Below are 16,868 nucleotides of genomic sequence, written 5' to 3' on the forward strand. Positions count from 1 at the left end.
TCCTTTTGGATGTAAGGATGAAGCACACAATGTACTGGAAATGCAAATCATCATTTATTCAGACAGAAAATTCTCCATGTAAGTTGTCAACCCAGATGGAATTGTTTTTTTCCCCCTTAAATAGGAAACTGTTTATGTCCATTAAGCTGTTGATTTCTGAGCTAAGCAGCAACACAAACAAAAATTGGGCTAATTCTCAGATGGTGGGTTGTTTTTTTGCCAAAGTCTAAATAAAATACAACTTCATTTTTGTTTAAATAGCAGTTTAATTTTCCTTTGGAATTTAATAAGAATATAGACACATAAGCATTGCTTTCCCCAGATCTGGTCAAACATTTGTCATCAATACACTTTTTTAATGAAAAATGGGTTTTCAACTGAAATTTTCACAGAAAAATGTTTTTTATTGAAATTTAGCATTTTATTGATGATTTCTTTTAAATTATGGGTTTTGTGTTTCCCTGTTCCTCTTCTCTCAGGAGAGAAGGGGAGGAAAACACTGAAAATTAAAAATGTTTGGTTTTCAAAAACCAGAACCCCTGTTTTGTTTTATTTCTCAGCTTTTGTGAAAAAACTCAAAAATTTTCATGGAATTTTTCAGTGAAACAATTTTTTGTTCAAGATTTTTATATAGTAAAACGAGCTCTAGTGAAAGAGATTGTCCTTTCTTCCTGGCGTGAGTGACCATTCTCAATTCCCATTTCGTGGGTTCCCATCATTTAGCTGCAGTATCATCTAGCAAGGCCACAGTCTCCTGCGCGTGATCCTCCCACGGCTTGGTGTTGTGTAGAGCGTAGCGGTGGGTTCTACACATTTGTCAGCCTCAGCTAGATCCTTAATGTTGTTCCCATTGGTGTGGGGCTTTCTGTGTGACTAACGGAAGGGCACATGTATACGTGGGAGCAGTTGTGCAGTGAGGCCATCATTTTCACAGAGCATTGTCCCAAAGAGCAAAAATTCACTGGAACGGTCAATACAGATGAGAGCAAAAAGCCTGAGACCCTGACCCTTTGTGGCAAAACTGCCAGGGTCAAGTCCCTCTCTGGTGTAATGCTGTTAAAGTCAGTGGAGTTACACCAGCCATGCATTTGGCTCACACAGGCTTCTGTGGAGCAAGCCTGAGCCCAAGGAGCAAGACAGCCTTATGCTGTACGTGTGCTCTATTTGTATTCATGAACGTCATGTTTTAACATTTATTCTCCTGGGCTTTAATGTACTTTGCTCGGTTCGCTCTACAGTAGTTGCCTGCTTCAGCTGTAATAGTCAGCAGAGACAGTAGGCAGTGGAAGGTGGTTAGAAGCATCAACTTCCCATCTGACCTTGACAGAGATTCAATCAGCCAGTGAAAGTTGTGGAATTGGATTATGGGATTTGCAATGAAAAAGTGGTTTAAGGGACAAGAGAAACTATATTTGGTATTTTCAAGAGCCAGCCTGGGGAATAGCAGTTTAGAGGGAGGATAGTGAAGGAGACCAAAGGTGGATGGAAGATATCTGAAGCTTTTATGTAGACAAGCTAGTGCAATACTGCTCGGGAGAATGGTGTATTTTCATAATTTCATTATTATGACAGAAAGAAAATCCATTTAAATGCCAGTATTTCCTTTGCCCAGGTAAAACTGATCTCTGTGCTTTGCTGGTAAGATTGCTAATGTCCACCCACGGAAACACTCAGCCTTAGGAATATTAGCACTACAAAATTTCGTATGCTTCCTGTCCTCCTCTAGGTACGTTTTGGTGCCCATGAGGCCGAACATGCCTTACCTTTGCCCTCTTAACAGGATGCTAATACTTCCTTGCGTAATTATTATTGATCAGTAACTACAGCAATGTTGCAGTAAGGAATGTTCGATAAAGGTATTTGCTTTGAAAAAAAACAGTTTGTGATTTAGTATTAATGAAATATATTTTTGCTGTGTTTTCAGCATCCCAGAAGCCAGGAGTGTAATTGTGTAGTACTTTAAAGAAAGAAAAAAAAAGAGATCAATAAAATAGCTCCAAGCTTGTAGTATAGTTTATTCATATCAGTTCCTGTGGATACATTGTACCCTCAGTTCAGAATTATTTTAAATATTGACATGTACCACAAAACCCCACATGAGCAGAATGTAATGGTGGTTATTTAAAAAAAGATTTTGGTCAACATTTTATTCCCCTCCTTCATGGAAATAGTCTTGCTGCTCATTGCAAGGGAATGGAAATAATCTCTCTGATAACAAACATGTTTTTCAGGTCTTTGGCTCTAAAGTTTACCCCCCAAAAATACCCAATGCTGTCCAAATATATTTCCAGGGTCAGATGAACACTATGCATTGGCTGGAGTGAGCAAACATATTGCATAACCTAAATAGGTTAAAATCAATCCATGTTTTTCACTGAATATAACAGACTGTACCAATGCTCTAAAGGGAGGGTTGGCTCAGAATAGAGCTGGAAAGAGTTGTCAGTCATAAAAATGTACTAAAGGCACTGTGGGGCTTTCCCCCTAGCAAATAACTGTTCTGAATTTGTAAGAACTCTCCAGCGTAACAAACATTGTGGGAGAAAATTCTCAATATTGGTGGGGGCTACTCGGGGGCACAGCTAAATACCTAACTGTGAGTTCCTGGAGAGTTTCAAGGGAAAATTGCTGTGTGCAGAAGTAAACTTCATTCCAAAAAACTCTCAACTTTCCTGATTCCCTACTCCTTATTGCTTTGCAATTTGCTCTCTTCCTTGTGGCTATTTAGAGTCTGCATTACTGCTAGCATACAGTAAATGCATGTGACCTTCGGTTACAGAAAACATTGGGTATGGGAGATGGTATTCTGTGTATGCTTATGCCACATGGTAATAAGCAGTCGGTGCTTCACTGAACAAAACTAGTCTAAAGAGTTCATCGTTTCTGAAGCTGTTAACTAACAGCTTTGCAAAACTCTCAACTGTAAAAAAGAGGGTACTGGAAAAGGATGGTGGCATAAATACATCACTTGGTTTCAAAACAGAGAGTAGCATTAAAACCAGATTGTGTTATGCACCTTCTTTCCTCTGCAGTGAGTTTCACCACAGTGCTTATCTCACAGACATGACAAATATTTTGAGGTATACTGAAGGCTTAAGACTTTTTAAAGAAGTAGTAGGTAATCATGTTTACATCGCAGCAGAGTGCATCTGTGTCCTGAGAAACCATCTGACTCAGTAGGGTTTTTACATTTTACACATACTGTACAAAAAGAACAGCAGATGCAAAATGGTTTTGTTCACACAGTTCACCTGAGGGGCCCTAGTTCTAAGTGTCTAATGGCTGACTGTCGACGTTCCTTGATTCCAATCTAATGCAGTAACGTTATGCAGTCAGTAAAGAAGCAGTTTTCTTGTGACATTGTTTAGCTGTGCAAAGGCTTTTCTCTGTTTCTTTTTAGTACTGTTGGATAGGAAAGGGAAATGATGTTTATGTGGTGTCAGTTCATACATATGTCGCTGATCCCACAGCCTCATTGAAATCAGAGGGCCAAACCCCCTTTCAGTTGCACCACTGTAAATGTGCAGTGACTGTGCTGAAGTCAGTGGGACCAGCCCTTTGAGTAATGGCTGCAACATTAGACTCTCTGTGAAAAATAACAATCACTCTGTATAATGCAAAACCCAATCTGTGTAATAAAGCGCAGTGGTGAACAAGAATCAGTTTGCATCTTTCCTTGTATTCCACTTTTGTCTTTTAAATCACAAACTGATGGCAGGGACCTGTCTCATAGTCTACAACGTGGAATGCCATTAGTCTCTCCAGTGAGTTAAAGATGTAAACTCACACAGCAAATTAGTTATAATCTCATTATTCTTAAGGGCTCAGTTTATATAAATCGTGCAGATTTGCTATGTAATACATAAGACTGAACAGGGGAAAGACTGAGAGTGGATAGTCGGTTTTAGGTCTCTTGGGCTCTTTGATGGTATCTAAATAGTCTCTCAACTGGTTGTTGCCAGCTTTAGTACTGTGTTCAGATACATCTGCAAAAATTACACATTTTATTTCAGCTGCTCCTTTCATATCCCTTTGAAGCACAAATATCCAAGTTTGGAACACACCAAGGTGAAAAAGGGAGGCTAAAGAATATGCTAGAGCCAAGGAGTTTTGCGTTTGAGTCACTTTCCTCTTGTATTGTTCTACCTTATTGAATGTGGTAAAAAGCATCACTAGACCGAGATGATTTTATTTCCCTGATCTGGTTTTCCAAGGCCTGGGGAGAACTGAAGATGGAATACACTTGAACTAAAATCCCTTCAATTGCTTCATCGTTAACCTCTCAGTCAGACGCTTAGAACTCTGCCTCATAGCTGCATGTGGAGGAAAACCAGTCTGAGTAATAGAACTCTGCAAAATGCAGCAGTTCAGAACATTTGGTGCAAAGATTTTTCTTTTTGTTTGTGGGTTTTCTCGCTGCCTTACACACGTTCACTGCAAAGCTCGGGGTGGGGGGTGCTTCCAATTAGAAATAACTCAAAGTACAACTCTGTCATAACTGCTGAGTGTCACTTGCTTCCATCTTAACCCATGCGCCATGGCAAAGTTTACTCGCTTTTACTCAGCATGAAATCCAGACTTGCTCAAAGCCCAGCACCTGGTGAAGCCAGGACATTCAGTCCGCAGGGTCCAAAACCCTTTAGATGGATGTGGGCTGAATTTCCGTGTCAGTATGTGCCATACAGTCAGGTTTTGCCATTGAAGTCTGCACAGCTACAGTGAGCCGTTTCATACAGCTGTTTTGCAGGAGATGCCCCTTCCAGCTCAACTCAGGAAGTGACCCTGCATTTCGCTTTCTGCAGGGTGGGTGGGGTGTGTGTGAAAACATTATCTGATGTTCTTTTTGTCAGTAAATGAAGGGCCTAGCACAACTGATCTAAGCACCTTTGTGCTTTCATCAGCACCTTGCTTCTGAATCTGAAAGAGCACAAGTAAAAATTAAAGGTGCAATTCAGTAAAAAAGTCATAGATCATAGAATACTAGGGTTGGAAGAGACCTCAGGAAGTCATCTAGTCCAACCCCCTGCTCAAAGCAGGACAGCCAACCAGAATCAGTAGGACTTTTTTTTTTTTTTTAACTGAACTAAATCCACAGCTAGCTGTAGGAAATATTCAATGATGCATTTTGTTATCTTTTTGGGAACAGTATTTTGAGCAATGTAGGGCTGGGAATTTCAGAAGGGCTCAATGTTGGTCTAACTCTGTTTCCATTCAGTCGGAGTCCGCCGATTCACTTCTGCCAGAGCAGAGTTAGGCCAACACTGAGGGCTCTTTGAAAATCCACTTGTAGTGTTTGTAAGTTTCCTTCTGATCGGTCTTCTTAACTTCATAGAAAAATTGCTTTGGAGCCAGGAGATGGGAAGTTTGAAGAAGTAAAAGCTTCAAACTGCCATTCGCCCAGTTATTGCAAAATCCATCTGGTATGTGCTTTTGATGACATACCACTTTAAGCATAACCAGGCGTGTTATTTTTAGCAAGCTATATTTTCATGGGCAGCATTTTTGCATAGCATCCATACTCAGTCCCCCTTAGGATTCACGTTACTCGGTCTCTGGGTCGTCTTTGCCCAATATTTGCCAAATTACCTCTGTAGCATTTTACGCCATATACAGTACTTTGAAATCTCCAAATACCTAGTAATCCAATTTGATATTCCTCACTTTAACCTCGGTCACCCTCTAGAAATAGAAAATAGCATACGTTTTCCCTTGTCAGACACTCTCTGTAGTACAGCAAAGATTCATGTTCTAACATCATTCAGTGGACTGTATGAAAGGTACGTATTGTACCCAGATCAACTCCATCTCAAGTCCCTGTCTGACCTTTGGCAAGTCTCTTAGCCTTGCCATGCCTCAGTTTCTCATCTGTACAGAGGAGATAACACTGCCCTGCCTCACAGAAGTGTGGTGAGGATAAATGCAGCAAAGAGCCTCAGTACTGCGATGATGAGGGCCACATAAGATCCGAAGATGATCTGATCGTGTGGATTGGTGACGATGTTTGAGGGAACTCACAAGGTTTTACTGTGTACTGTTCACAAATTCAAAGGTAACAGCATAAGGAACATTTCATTAGACTGCAGGTTAGAGTTGCACAGTCTCTGTCTTTGCACTGGAACGTGTGGTAGCTTGGCGAAGTGAATGCATGTCTGTGGTGCATAATGCTCATTAAAGATTAGGCTGATTCAGCCACTAAATCCTGTTTTGTTTTCGGTATAACATTGCATGGTGTGTGATTAGGTAACCAGATGTTCCGACTTTATAGGGGACAGTCCCGATATTTGGGGCTTTGTCTTATATAGGTGCCTATTACCCCCCATCCTGTCCCGATTTTTCACAGTTGCTGTCTGTGTGTGATGTCGATTGCAGAAGTTGGAGGTGTGTCTTGTGGCAGTGAGGGAGATGGCTGTGGTTTGACTATCACCATTGTAATGCTCAGTGTGCATAAAGGGACTGTAGCACTCACAGACTCAGACTGTAATTGTGTAAGTCGCTGCTGGCTTTGCGGTAAATGACAGTGGTGAATCAGCACCAGTATTTCTGCAGCTTTTCGAGGCATGTGACTTCATTCTCTGTGGAAATCCATAGGAAAAACTGCTTCATGCAGGGAAACGCTGTCCTGCAGGCAAGCTGGATTGGGCACGCAATTACATGCAAAACATAGAAACTTCCCTACCTTGTTTGTCTCCTTCACCTCTTGTATCTTGTCATGAACCAAGTGTAAGACCTCTGAGGAGGGGACTATCATTTCATGTTTGTGCAGCATGCAGCACCCTGGGGCCTCTCAGCAATGCTGCAATACAAATAGCAAGTGTGTAGACTCTTGCGTGATCAACAAGTGATAGCTGAGCCATCCATGCAATGTTCTCATTAAAACCTGAAAACCACACACATGCAGAATTAAAGCAATTAGAATGGAAACAAACTGCATGGAGTTTTGGTGCAAATGTTAGAGTTGCCGAAGGATGGGACCCTTAGCCTCTTTTTTGTAGCCAAGGCGAAGAGAATTCCTGCAGAATGTTTTTGCTGATTCTGCTTACAAACCTATCGTCTGGTACAGATGCCCGGTCTGTTTGGATTTGAGTGCTTTCAATCTGGGATGCAAACGATGGCGTGCCACCCCTGAAGTTACAAACAGGCATGTGTTATGTGGGTTTTCCGTTGGAGGTAAAGATCCCCTTCTACCTCCTATCCGAGAAACCGCTGGCTGTATTAACCAGAGCGCGGGATTCTCTGTTCGGCATCCGTGTTAGCCAGCATCAGATGCCAGTCTGTGCCACCAAAGCACAACTTCAGCTGGCAGCGCAAAACCAACTGCGAGGCAAGAGCCGATTGGAAGGGGGAGATGGTGTGGGAAGAAGGAAGAGAGGATCGCTTTTGCAAATGCTTGTTAATTATTTGGTTTTAATACCCGCTTGAACAGCCTTGGAGAGTGCTGGCTGTGTGCCTCTCCTGCACCTTCTGCAGCCTGAGTCAGCAGCCACAGCTGGCAGATACCTGACTTCAGAGGCTGCCTCCATTTTGTGAGGAGCTGGAAAAGCTTGTTGCGTTTAGCTTGTTTTTAAGGCCAGCATCAGATTCTGTGGCTGGCTGGTGGTTTCCTGGCTCAGGTGCTGCCCTGGGACGGGGAAGGAGGGTGCGTGTTCCACTAGAATCAATACCTGCATGGCTAGGAAAGGAAGGAAACAAACCATTTTAATGAAACTACAGCGGATGCAGCTGCCACTCAGGGGGCAGCATGCAGCACCAGGATCAATGCACCGAGCATAGCAGCTGATTTCCCAGCATGCTGCAGGTGGGGAGAGGAGGAACGAGCCCTGGGTGCGGTGTGGTTTCCTCTTTGCCAAGGGACAGTCAGGTCTGAAAGCTTTTCAGTAAACTTCTCTGTGCTGCACTAAAAATAGCATATCCCGACATGCTGCCTATTTCTTGTGCTGCCACCTTCTGAGCCTGGGCCAGAGCTGCCTCGGGAGAGCCAGTCCAGTCCAGTGCTAACCTGGTGGTTGGGAGATATGGGCCCACTGGGGGAAAGCTGGCTGTATGCCACCTTTGTGATTCCCTGGGTTCCCAAGCCAGCCAGGGACCAGGCCACTCCCAGGTGTAAACTGGAGCAACCCCAGGGCTGCTCTGAGTTATGCTGATTTGTCCAATAGGCACACTGCACAGGTGCTCCTGCCTCACCTCTGTGTCACTCCACAAGTCTTCTGTGCTGGTGCCAAGAGGTGTGGAATTATCGTGCCAGCCCTGTGCTACCCTGTGCTAAGGGATTTGCAGGCACCAGGATGAGTTAGCTTTCCCTGATTTGTGCTGGCAGAGAGGCATAAAGCCAGCTAGGTCATTGGGTCACTGGGTGGGCAGAAACTAACCCTGCCCTGTTGCCTCAGTTTCCCCACCTACAGAATTGGGATAATGACATTCACCTAACTGGTAAATTGTGGGGATTAATTGGGTAGTGTTCGTGGAATGCTTTGATAATAAAGGGCCACATGCAGTTTCACCACCTTCCAGCAAGGCTGAGGTTGGCCATAAGTGTTTGCTTATTTGTGGGTTATCGCCATGTGCTATACAGCGAGCTGAAAGCATGGCAGTGCGGGATTGAGAGAATTTCTAACCAGGCAGGATATGTTTCTGCAGAGCCTGAGCACCTTCTGAAAAGTATTTTCAGGAAAAATATCTAATAATTAGGGACATTAAAAAATGTGAACATAGGTTTGGTGGTATTAGGTTAGACCATTGATCCCTAAAATCCAGTGTCCATTTCTAGACTACCCAATGTCTGATGCATGACAAAGGCAAATAACCCCATCATGGTGTTACTGAGCTTCTGAAATCTCTCTCATTGGGAGTTTTAGTCACTTATGATGACATGATTATTATGATGAGGGATTTGAGGCAAATTCCGCTTGGAGCTCGTATGCGGGAGTAGTTTTGAATTAGACTGTCAGTCATGTTGGATTCTTTTCAAGTGCACTTGGAGGCCCTAATCCTGCAATCAAATCTGCATGGATGGACCCTTGCACATGCATGGAGACCCACTGAAACCAAGCAGGATCTGCATGGACACGTGTTTCTATCCGCACAGATCCAGTTGCAGGATCAGGGCCTACCGTATAAGTTGTGGAAACAGAATACTGAACATTTATGAGCACCGCCTGTTCTGTATGAATAGCTCCTACTTTCACAAAGATACTTCCGACGTACCCAGGGTTGGTCTACCTGATGAATCGATGATCTGCAAAATTTCAGTTTAAATAACAGCGCCATTTTCAATTTATAAAATATGCCATAAATATTGTTTACAGAACCAGTAGCTCTTTTTTTTACCCTCCATTCCTGTAATATAAAAACATCCACGCAGATTTATTCCAAATTTGGTAGAAATTAATGTTTCCCAGTCCAAAAGCGTGCATGCCAAGTTTCAGCTGGAAGGAATTTTGAAGGCTGATGTATAAACCCTTGAAAATATTAGCTTCTAATAGAACGGCTGGCTGGCTGGCTTATAACTATGTGCAGTTTGTGCAAATAGAGGCCCAGATCCTGAACCACAGCCGAGGAGCACTCAACATAGCTCAGGGGGAGAAATTGCAGCAGAGGCTTCAAGCCACATTGGGGCTGATGACATGTGCCTGGCTGGTCCCATGTGATGAGGAAGATGTGGCTTAGAGCTAGTGGGATTCTGCCCACCAGAGACTCTCTGATTCTCTGGTGCTGAGGGCTACAGAGATATCTAGGGAGAGCGTGTTGGGGAGATATACAGGGGTGAGCAGTGTGGCTTGGCAGCCTGACTCCAGTACTGTGTCTAGAGGAGCCTTCCTAAAGAGGAGCTACCCTGCTCTGGGCTGTGCTCCTCCTTTTGCTTTTCCATCCATGTATGGGCAAGGGGAACAGGAAGGCATGAACGATCAACAGGACAAACTAGCAGAGACTATCCAGGCCCTGAGCCCTATTCTTTATTGCCCTGCTCCTTGGGCAGCTGTAGGGACCAGTGCCTGTAAGAGTATTTTCAAAATGGGGATGGTGCCATTTTACACTCGCTGCACTGGTATCCTTGAGGACTGCACCAGGTGCCTGGGGAGGGAGAGTCATGTCCTCCACGCGGCAGGGCTCAAGCTTTCACTCTGCTCTAAAAAGCCAGCAAGCTGCTCCCCAGGATGAGGGGAGCATGTGCTTTCACTCAGCGAGGGCAGTCTTCTGACATTTTGGAGTTGTTTTCCCGTCCCACTGTTTTTTACAGGAGAGAGGGAACTGGACCCAGAGTTCCTTGCATTTAATAGTCAGCTCAAAATAATATCATGGAACCAAGACCCATGGTTTAACCCTTCCGTCATCTCAAAGCAGATAAGAAAAGGCCTGTGCATTTCTGCCCAGCTCCAAGGTACAGTCCAAGTCCTGCCTCCTCTCCGTGGAGCTGCCTCCTCTCCTGCCTGCTCACTCGGGATCTGGAGGCAAGCAGCTGACTCCCAGCCTATATTTCTTAAGGGGAGCAGTAGAACTACATCTAGGATCCACAGGGTCCCCTTTTTCCCCCCGCTCCCTAAACGACCTCCAGACTGGAGTTCTCAGGGGAGGAAAGAAGGAAAGAGTTAACCCCGGGCTGGTGCTGGGGATGTACCTGTCCCCACGCTGCAGCAGCCATGAGAAGTCCTGCTGCAGCATGCCCCAGGGTATGTCTACACTACAAAATTAGGTCGAATTTGCTACCTGTGGCGATCAAGCCTGGTGCTAGAAGAAGGGATATTTCTGCTGGGATGTCGGAATTTACCAGTCTGCGGCTGCTAGCCAGACTTAGAACACGGAGCCACCTCCGAGGCTGTGGGATCTGTGAAGCTAGTGGCGCTGCTGTGAGCCTGCCATGGTGCGGGAAGATTGTTTGGCTCTGGGCCCTGTTCAACGATCCGCTAGATCGGAGCGGTGCTGGCCTCTCAGGCAGGCCACAGATTTGTGCTGTTTTTTTAAAATGCTTGTTTTGTATTTATCAGAGCTCACAAGTGCTTTGTAGGCTTCCCAGTCAGCTGATTCAATATTCATAGGTCTGTATTCCCGATGTGTCTCTTTCACACAGAGCAGGAGGTGTTGCTACAGCTAGAATCCATTTTGCCAGGGAAACAAAGCCAATGAGTTTTCAAATGAAATACTGATTCTCTGTCTCCTTCTTTTCCTGGTAGAATAAAATGCTCTGTAAAGCCTTGAATTCTAGTATACACAAGGCGAGTTCATTGCACATGTATAGTCCCCAGAGCAACGCACCTAGGATAGGGAATTCCCAGCTGGTGGAAAGCTGGCAAAGTCAGCTCTGCGGCCCGCCTCTAAGCATCCCCTCAGCGTAGGGGCATGCAAGGGGTGTTGCCAAAACACTGTACACAAGTGATCCCTGACCTATGGAACGACCCCTGGGAAGCTGTTACTGCTGATTTGTAAGGTAGAGCAGCTCTGAGCCACATATGTGGCTCTAAGCTTCCTTTGCCCTCACCTCCACAGATTTGCTTAGCAGAGCCTGGGCTTCCCTATGGATGTGGGCCATTAGGTTCTAAAAGGGCCTGGATTTGGGGTCCTGGGTTATCCTAAGTTTTTTACTTTGTTCTATTGGAATGGTAAGTGTGTACCCTATTAAGGGGAAAACACTTCTCTTAGACTAACCTATTGGCTATGTGATGTGAGTACTAAACAGTGAAAACTAGACTAGCAGACCTTGCTGTGCGCCAGTCGACTGGCAAAGTTAAGTTTTAAAAAACTCTAAACATAGCCCCTGGGATTAGCAGAGGGAAAAACCAGCCGGAAAGCAGGCACGATCCCAATGCTGCAATGGGATCGGCAAGGCTGGACCGTGTGTCCACCTAGGTCTGCGTGTGTGGATCTCATTGTGTGACTGACGTTTTGCAGTCATTTGGAGCTTGACCCTGCAAACACTCAAGGAGCATGACTTGGATGAGTAGCCCTGTGGTTTTCCTTAAAGCTGAGGATTCTGCTTCAAACACAGGCTCCTGACGCGGATGTCTAAATCCCAGGATGGCTGTTCTAGCGAATTGTTCTTTTATGAATAATGCTGATGATGTTTTCATTGCTGCTGTTGTAATTATTTGACATGACTACTACTACTATTATTTGCCATGACCCCGTTGCGCCAGGTGCTGTACAAACAGAGAACAAAAACAGCAGGCCCTGCCGCAACAACTGACCATCTCTGTACTGAGATGCATACACTTTTTTTTTTTTTTCCAGAAAGAGAAAGGAAACAGTAACACAGGAGGGAATAAATTACAGATCTTTTTAGAGGAGTTATTTTTATATTTTTGGAAGAATTTTTTTTTCAGTATCACCAAATTTGTTACTAATTTTCTGTACGCACCAGAAAATAGGTAGTTAGTGCAGTGTGCTCGGGCTGTTGGTTGTGACATTTTATAGCTGCCTTTTGGAAGCCGACATGATCATCTCAATTGATATTAAATGACCTGAGAGCACTAAGCTTGCACTGTTCAGGAGTCATTTCCTTTTCCTGTGGTTGTGTGAAAAGAAAAACCAGGCAGTTAATGGCAAGGCAATTGTATTACTGTTTTTAATAAATAGTTTAAACGGAACCATGGCTGTTTTCTGCCATTTCCTGTGGTACCAAATACCCTGAAATGATTCAAACTGAAAGAATTTTGAAAAGAAATGTACTTTTCACCATGGGTGTGTTTTTAACTTTTACATTTCACTCAGGTCTCTACAGGGACTGGTGGGGTCAGTTTCACTTTTTTATACTAGTGGGTTTCGCTTTCAGTTGTTATATAGCAGCCCAGTGCTCTAGTGTTTGGGTTCACAGAGCCACAGAAAAATGAGAAAAGGGTTATTGTTGCTTTTGTTTTTATTGTTAATTCATAAATGTTTCTATTTGTATTAGGTTGTGAAGAACGCTCTTGGTGTGTTTAGCAAACCTGTATTTTAGGCTGAAGTTTAATTTGATGCAATCCCTATAATGGTATAGCAATTGTAGAATTGTTTGTTTTTCACATAACTGATACAGTCATATAAAAATATGACAGATGGTTTTAAGAAAGAGCAAAATCGCTTAGAAGAATGCCCCACTTAGCTGGTAGTTTTGTTACAGTTCTCCAAACACATCAATAATTGATTTTCTCCCAGTACTCTGAGTGTTAAGTTCACTGAAATACTGCTTCATTATTTTTTAGGGCCGGTGTACTCGAGAGAACTGCAAATATCTTCACCCTCCCCCGCACTTAAAAACACAGCTCGAAATAAATGGACGCAACAATCTGATCCAGCAAAAGACAGCAGCAGCCATGTTTGCACAACAGATGCAGTTCATGCTACCGGGCGCTCAACTACAGCCAATTGTAAGTAACAGAAATTATTTAGGTTCCTCTTTGCACAGATTGCTTTAATATTTACGTATGACAGCCCCGATCCTGGAGTCAGACTTGTACTGGTGAACCCATGTGCCCGGGTGGCACCGCATTGATTTTCATGAGAATTCATGCAGGGATAAGGGACTGCGTATATGGATCCAGTTGCAGGGTTAGGACCCAAAGAAATAGATGTAGTGAGGTAGGTCCCTTAGTAAGCCCCACTGAGTCATGCTGGTTCATTCTGTGGGAAGATTCATATGCCTAATGCCACGGTTTCATCAGTAAAAGAGCACGGCCAATAGAATGTATGTGAAGATTCTGGCATTCAGCCTCCTCTCTGTACATTGGCATAACTTGGAGAAAGGCCTGGTTTGGTTGTCTGAGTACAGCACAGGGCTCTAGGGGCTCCAACATACCGGTCCTGGCTCCTATACCGTGCAGCTTTTGACAAGCCACTTACCCTCCTTTTCTGAGTCCCCCAATCCATGAAATTCTAAGGGCCATGAGCACTAGAAATGTTAGTGGACAACCAGAGGGGCAAGACCAAATGCATCCAGTCTTACTGCTTCTTGTTCCTCAGGTCTAACACTCCTCTGTTCTTGGAACTGCCTTGCTTTACCCCTCAGAATAAGTCGAACATCAGTTTGGAATTTGCAAGTTTGCAGTTTGCACCACAGAGGAAGGTGGAAGGGACACAATAGAGGATGCCCACAGACCATTGTTCAGTTTGTCAATTTCACATGCTGTATCTGGAATGATCCCCCCTTTCTAGTAGCTCACAGTTGGAGATTCAGAATATATTGATGCTAGTCAGTCTCTGGACTGCAGACCATATATAAGGGGAGGAGACAGAGAGGGCCTGTACTCAGCTCAGCGTTGGCCTCTGTTGTTGTTTTGGTTATTATTTGTATTGCAGTACTTTCTAGAGACCCTAATCAGGGTTCTAGGCCCCATTGTGGTAGGTGTTCTGCATGCATAACCAAAGCAAGCCCCTGCCCCAACCAGCTTACAGGCTAAGAAGTAGAGCTGTTTGGTTTTATGTCCAGGAATCAATATATTTGCTTTAGTTGCACCTACAGTGGTTTGTGCTGAAATGGCCCAATGTAGCCCTTGCTTATTAAATGCGTGTCCATTGTAATGCCACCCATATCCAGCGGATTGAGGGGAGATTTGCTTTTCTCTAGAGAGGTGAGGGGAAAAGGGATGGGAAGCATCTGTCTGGGGGCTGAGTAGTCCTTCCACTACCAGCCCTTGCATTAGCCAGATACATCAGAGCGGGGCGCTGTCGGGCAGGACTATGTTAGTGTCGTTTAAGCTGCTGGTTACCATCTCTGGAATATGGGGTATGTGGCTGCTGGTTGATGTCAGAGGTGCCTAAAATGCCTCTTTGATATTGACAGCATTAGAAATAGAAATAAATGAGGTGCAGATTTTCAACAGTGAAGGTGATTAATCATAAAAACAGCTTTCCCAGGGATGTGTAAAAGCCCTGCTCTAGCGCAGCCAGAAGTGACAGGCATGTTGCAGCAATGAGCTTGTCTGCCTGTGTTATGCAGAAGGTCAGACCAGATGACCGCCATGGTTGGGCCTTACAGTCTGTGACTCTGCGAAATCCTGTCTTGAGCTTGGAATGCTGGTGCCTCAGTGCAGAATGGGATTTTAGTTCAAGACATGGCCCTGTGGCTTTGTGACAAGCTTGAGAGCCCTGGGATTTTTGTAGCGGATAAAGCAGACGTGTATCCTCACAGCGACATGGGTGGTGTTTTCTCCCTGGCAGAAGGATAACTTTTGTTAAAGCCTTATTCCAAACAACATGTTTACTCGGTGAGATCATGTTTCAGCAGGGGAACTTGGCTATTGTTCTCCTCTGTACTGTTGCTTGATGCATTGGTGACACTGTACAGCTTTATTAAAATTGTTTATTAATCACAGAGCCGAATTCTGCCCTTCGAGGCGCATGCGTAACTTGAGGGCAGCTTTTCGTTGGTGCCCATCACCATGGTATTTGGCACCTCACAGGCTTTAATGAACTTCTCCTCACCACACCCTGCAGTGTAGAGAAGCATTTTAGTGGTTATCCCCATTTCACAGAGGAGTAACTGAGGCACAAAGAGATGGAATGATTTGCCCCCGTTCCCCCAGGAGAGTAGGACTGAACCCAGATCTGCTGAGTCCTTGCCCCAGGAAGGTTAATTTGAAGGAGAAACAGCCTCTGAGCAAGCTCCCCAATGACAAGACAGGCTTACACCAAAAGAATCACCATTCTGTGGGAAGTACTAATGGCAGAGGACAGGTGTCCATCGAAGGAAACCCTGAATTCCCTGAAAATGTTCCCATTTCATTCCTAGCACTTTACTCAAGCAATGGGTCCTGAGCTGGGGTTTTCCTCCATGGGGAGTTCCCAATGATAAGATGTTATCATAGAATCATAGAATATCAGGGTTGGAAGGGACCTCAGGGGGTCTTGTAGTCCAACCCTCTGCTCAATGCAGGACCAATCCCCAATTTTTGCCCCAGATCCCTAAGTGGCCCTCTCAAGGATTGAACTCACAACCACCCTGGGTTTAGCAGGCCAATGCTCAAACCACTGAGCTGTCCCTCCCTCCATCTTAGCTACTCAAAATAGCTTTGGGATTTCCTCTTTGGAAAATTCGCATCTTCCCATTATAAAATCTGTGGGCCAAATTCATCCCTAGTGTAAAGCCATTGATTTCAGTGAAGTTACGCTGAGCCTGAATTTGTTCCCTGATGTCCAGTAGATTCTTTGTTTCAGTAGTAGCCAGAACTGACGAGAAGTGTGCTCAGATTTTGAACTATATTTGGGATGATATTATGTTTGTTCACTGCTTCCCAGAAGGCCTGCAATGAAAACTTCCCCCTTTCTTCTTTCCTTCACTCCGCTCACAAAGCTAAATTCAGTTCTCATGCTGATTCCAGCTACTCCACTTGTTTTACACCAATATCAGGACAAGCAGTAGAGTGCCCTTTCCTTGGCCCTGGTGTTCCCAAAGACATCGACACTAGAGCGAACTTGGATAATTTTTCCTGTCAGAAGAAGAAGGGCAGGTCCACCTGCTGGGCGCAAACTAAATTCTTCAAAGCAGGAAGGATTATATTAGCTGCAACAACAGAAGAAATCCCACATGATCGGCAAGCTGACAAACACCATGTCTGCTTCACTGGGATGTTCACCAGAGCCTGGATTTGATGCAGTGTATGTAAATAGCTCTAACCAATGACTGCATGTGCAGATGATCTTGCCATGACAATCCAAGCACCAAACCTCCATGATGTTGAGAAAGCATTAACTGAGGACCTCCAAAATATGGAGCAATATTTCCAGAAATGGAGGCTCAAAACCAAACCCTGGAAAAACAATAGCGCATTTCATCTTGATAATAAGAGTGCCAAAAACACACTGAAAGTAGCTTTCTGTGGTAAAAATATGCAACATAATTATACTCCAACATATCTCGGAGTGAAACTCGACCCACCCTGTCCTTCCATGATCATCTTGAAAAG

At 44.3% G+C, this 16,868-nt stretch overlaps 1 protein-coding gene across 1 annotated transcript in view; it reads left to right on the plus strand.

The window, feature by feature from the left end:
* The window catches only part of MBNL3 (muscleblind like splicing regulator 3), a 120,643-nt gene that overhangs the window by 62,104 nt on the left and 41,671 nt on the right, over nucleotides 1-16,868 (plus strand). The window contains exon 3 of the mRNA XM_077827207.1: nucleotides 13,170-13,334. Coding sequence (XP_077683333.1) covers nucleotides 13,170-13,334 — 165 coding nt within the window. The remainder of the gene's footprint in view (nucleotides 1-13,169; nucleotides 13,335-16,868) is intronic.

This window comes from Eretmochelys imbricata, chromosome 9 (assembly GCF_965152235.1).
Source record: "Eretmochelys imbricata isolate rEreImb1 chromosome 9, rEreImb1.hap1, whole genome shotgun sequence".
Taxonomy (NCBI): Eukaryota; Metazoa; Chordata; order Testudines; family Cheloniidae; genus Eretmochelys; species Eretmochelys imbricata.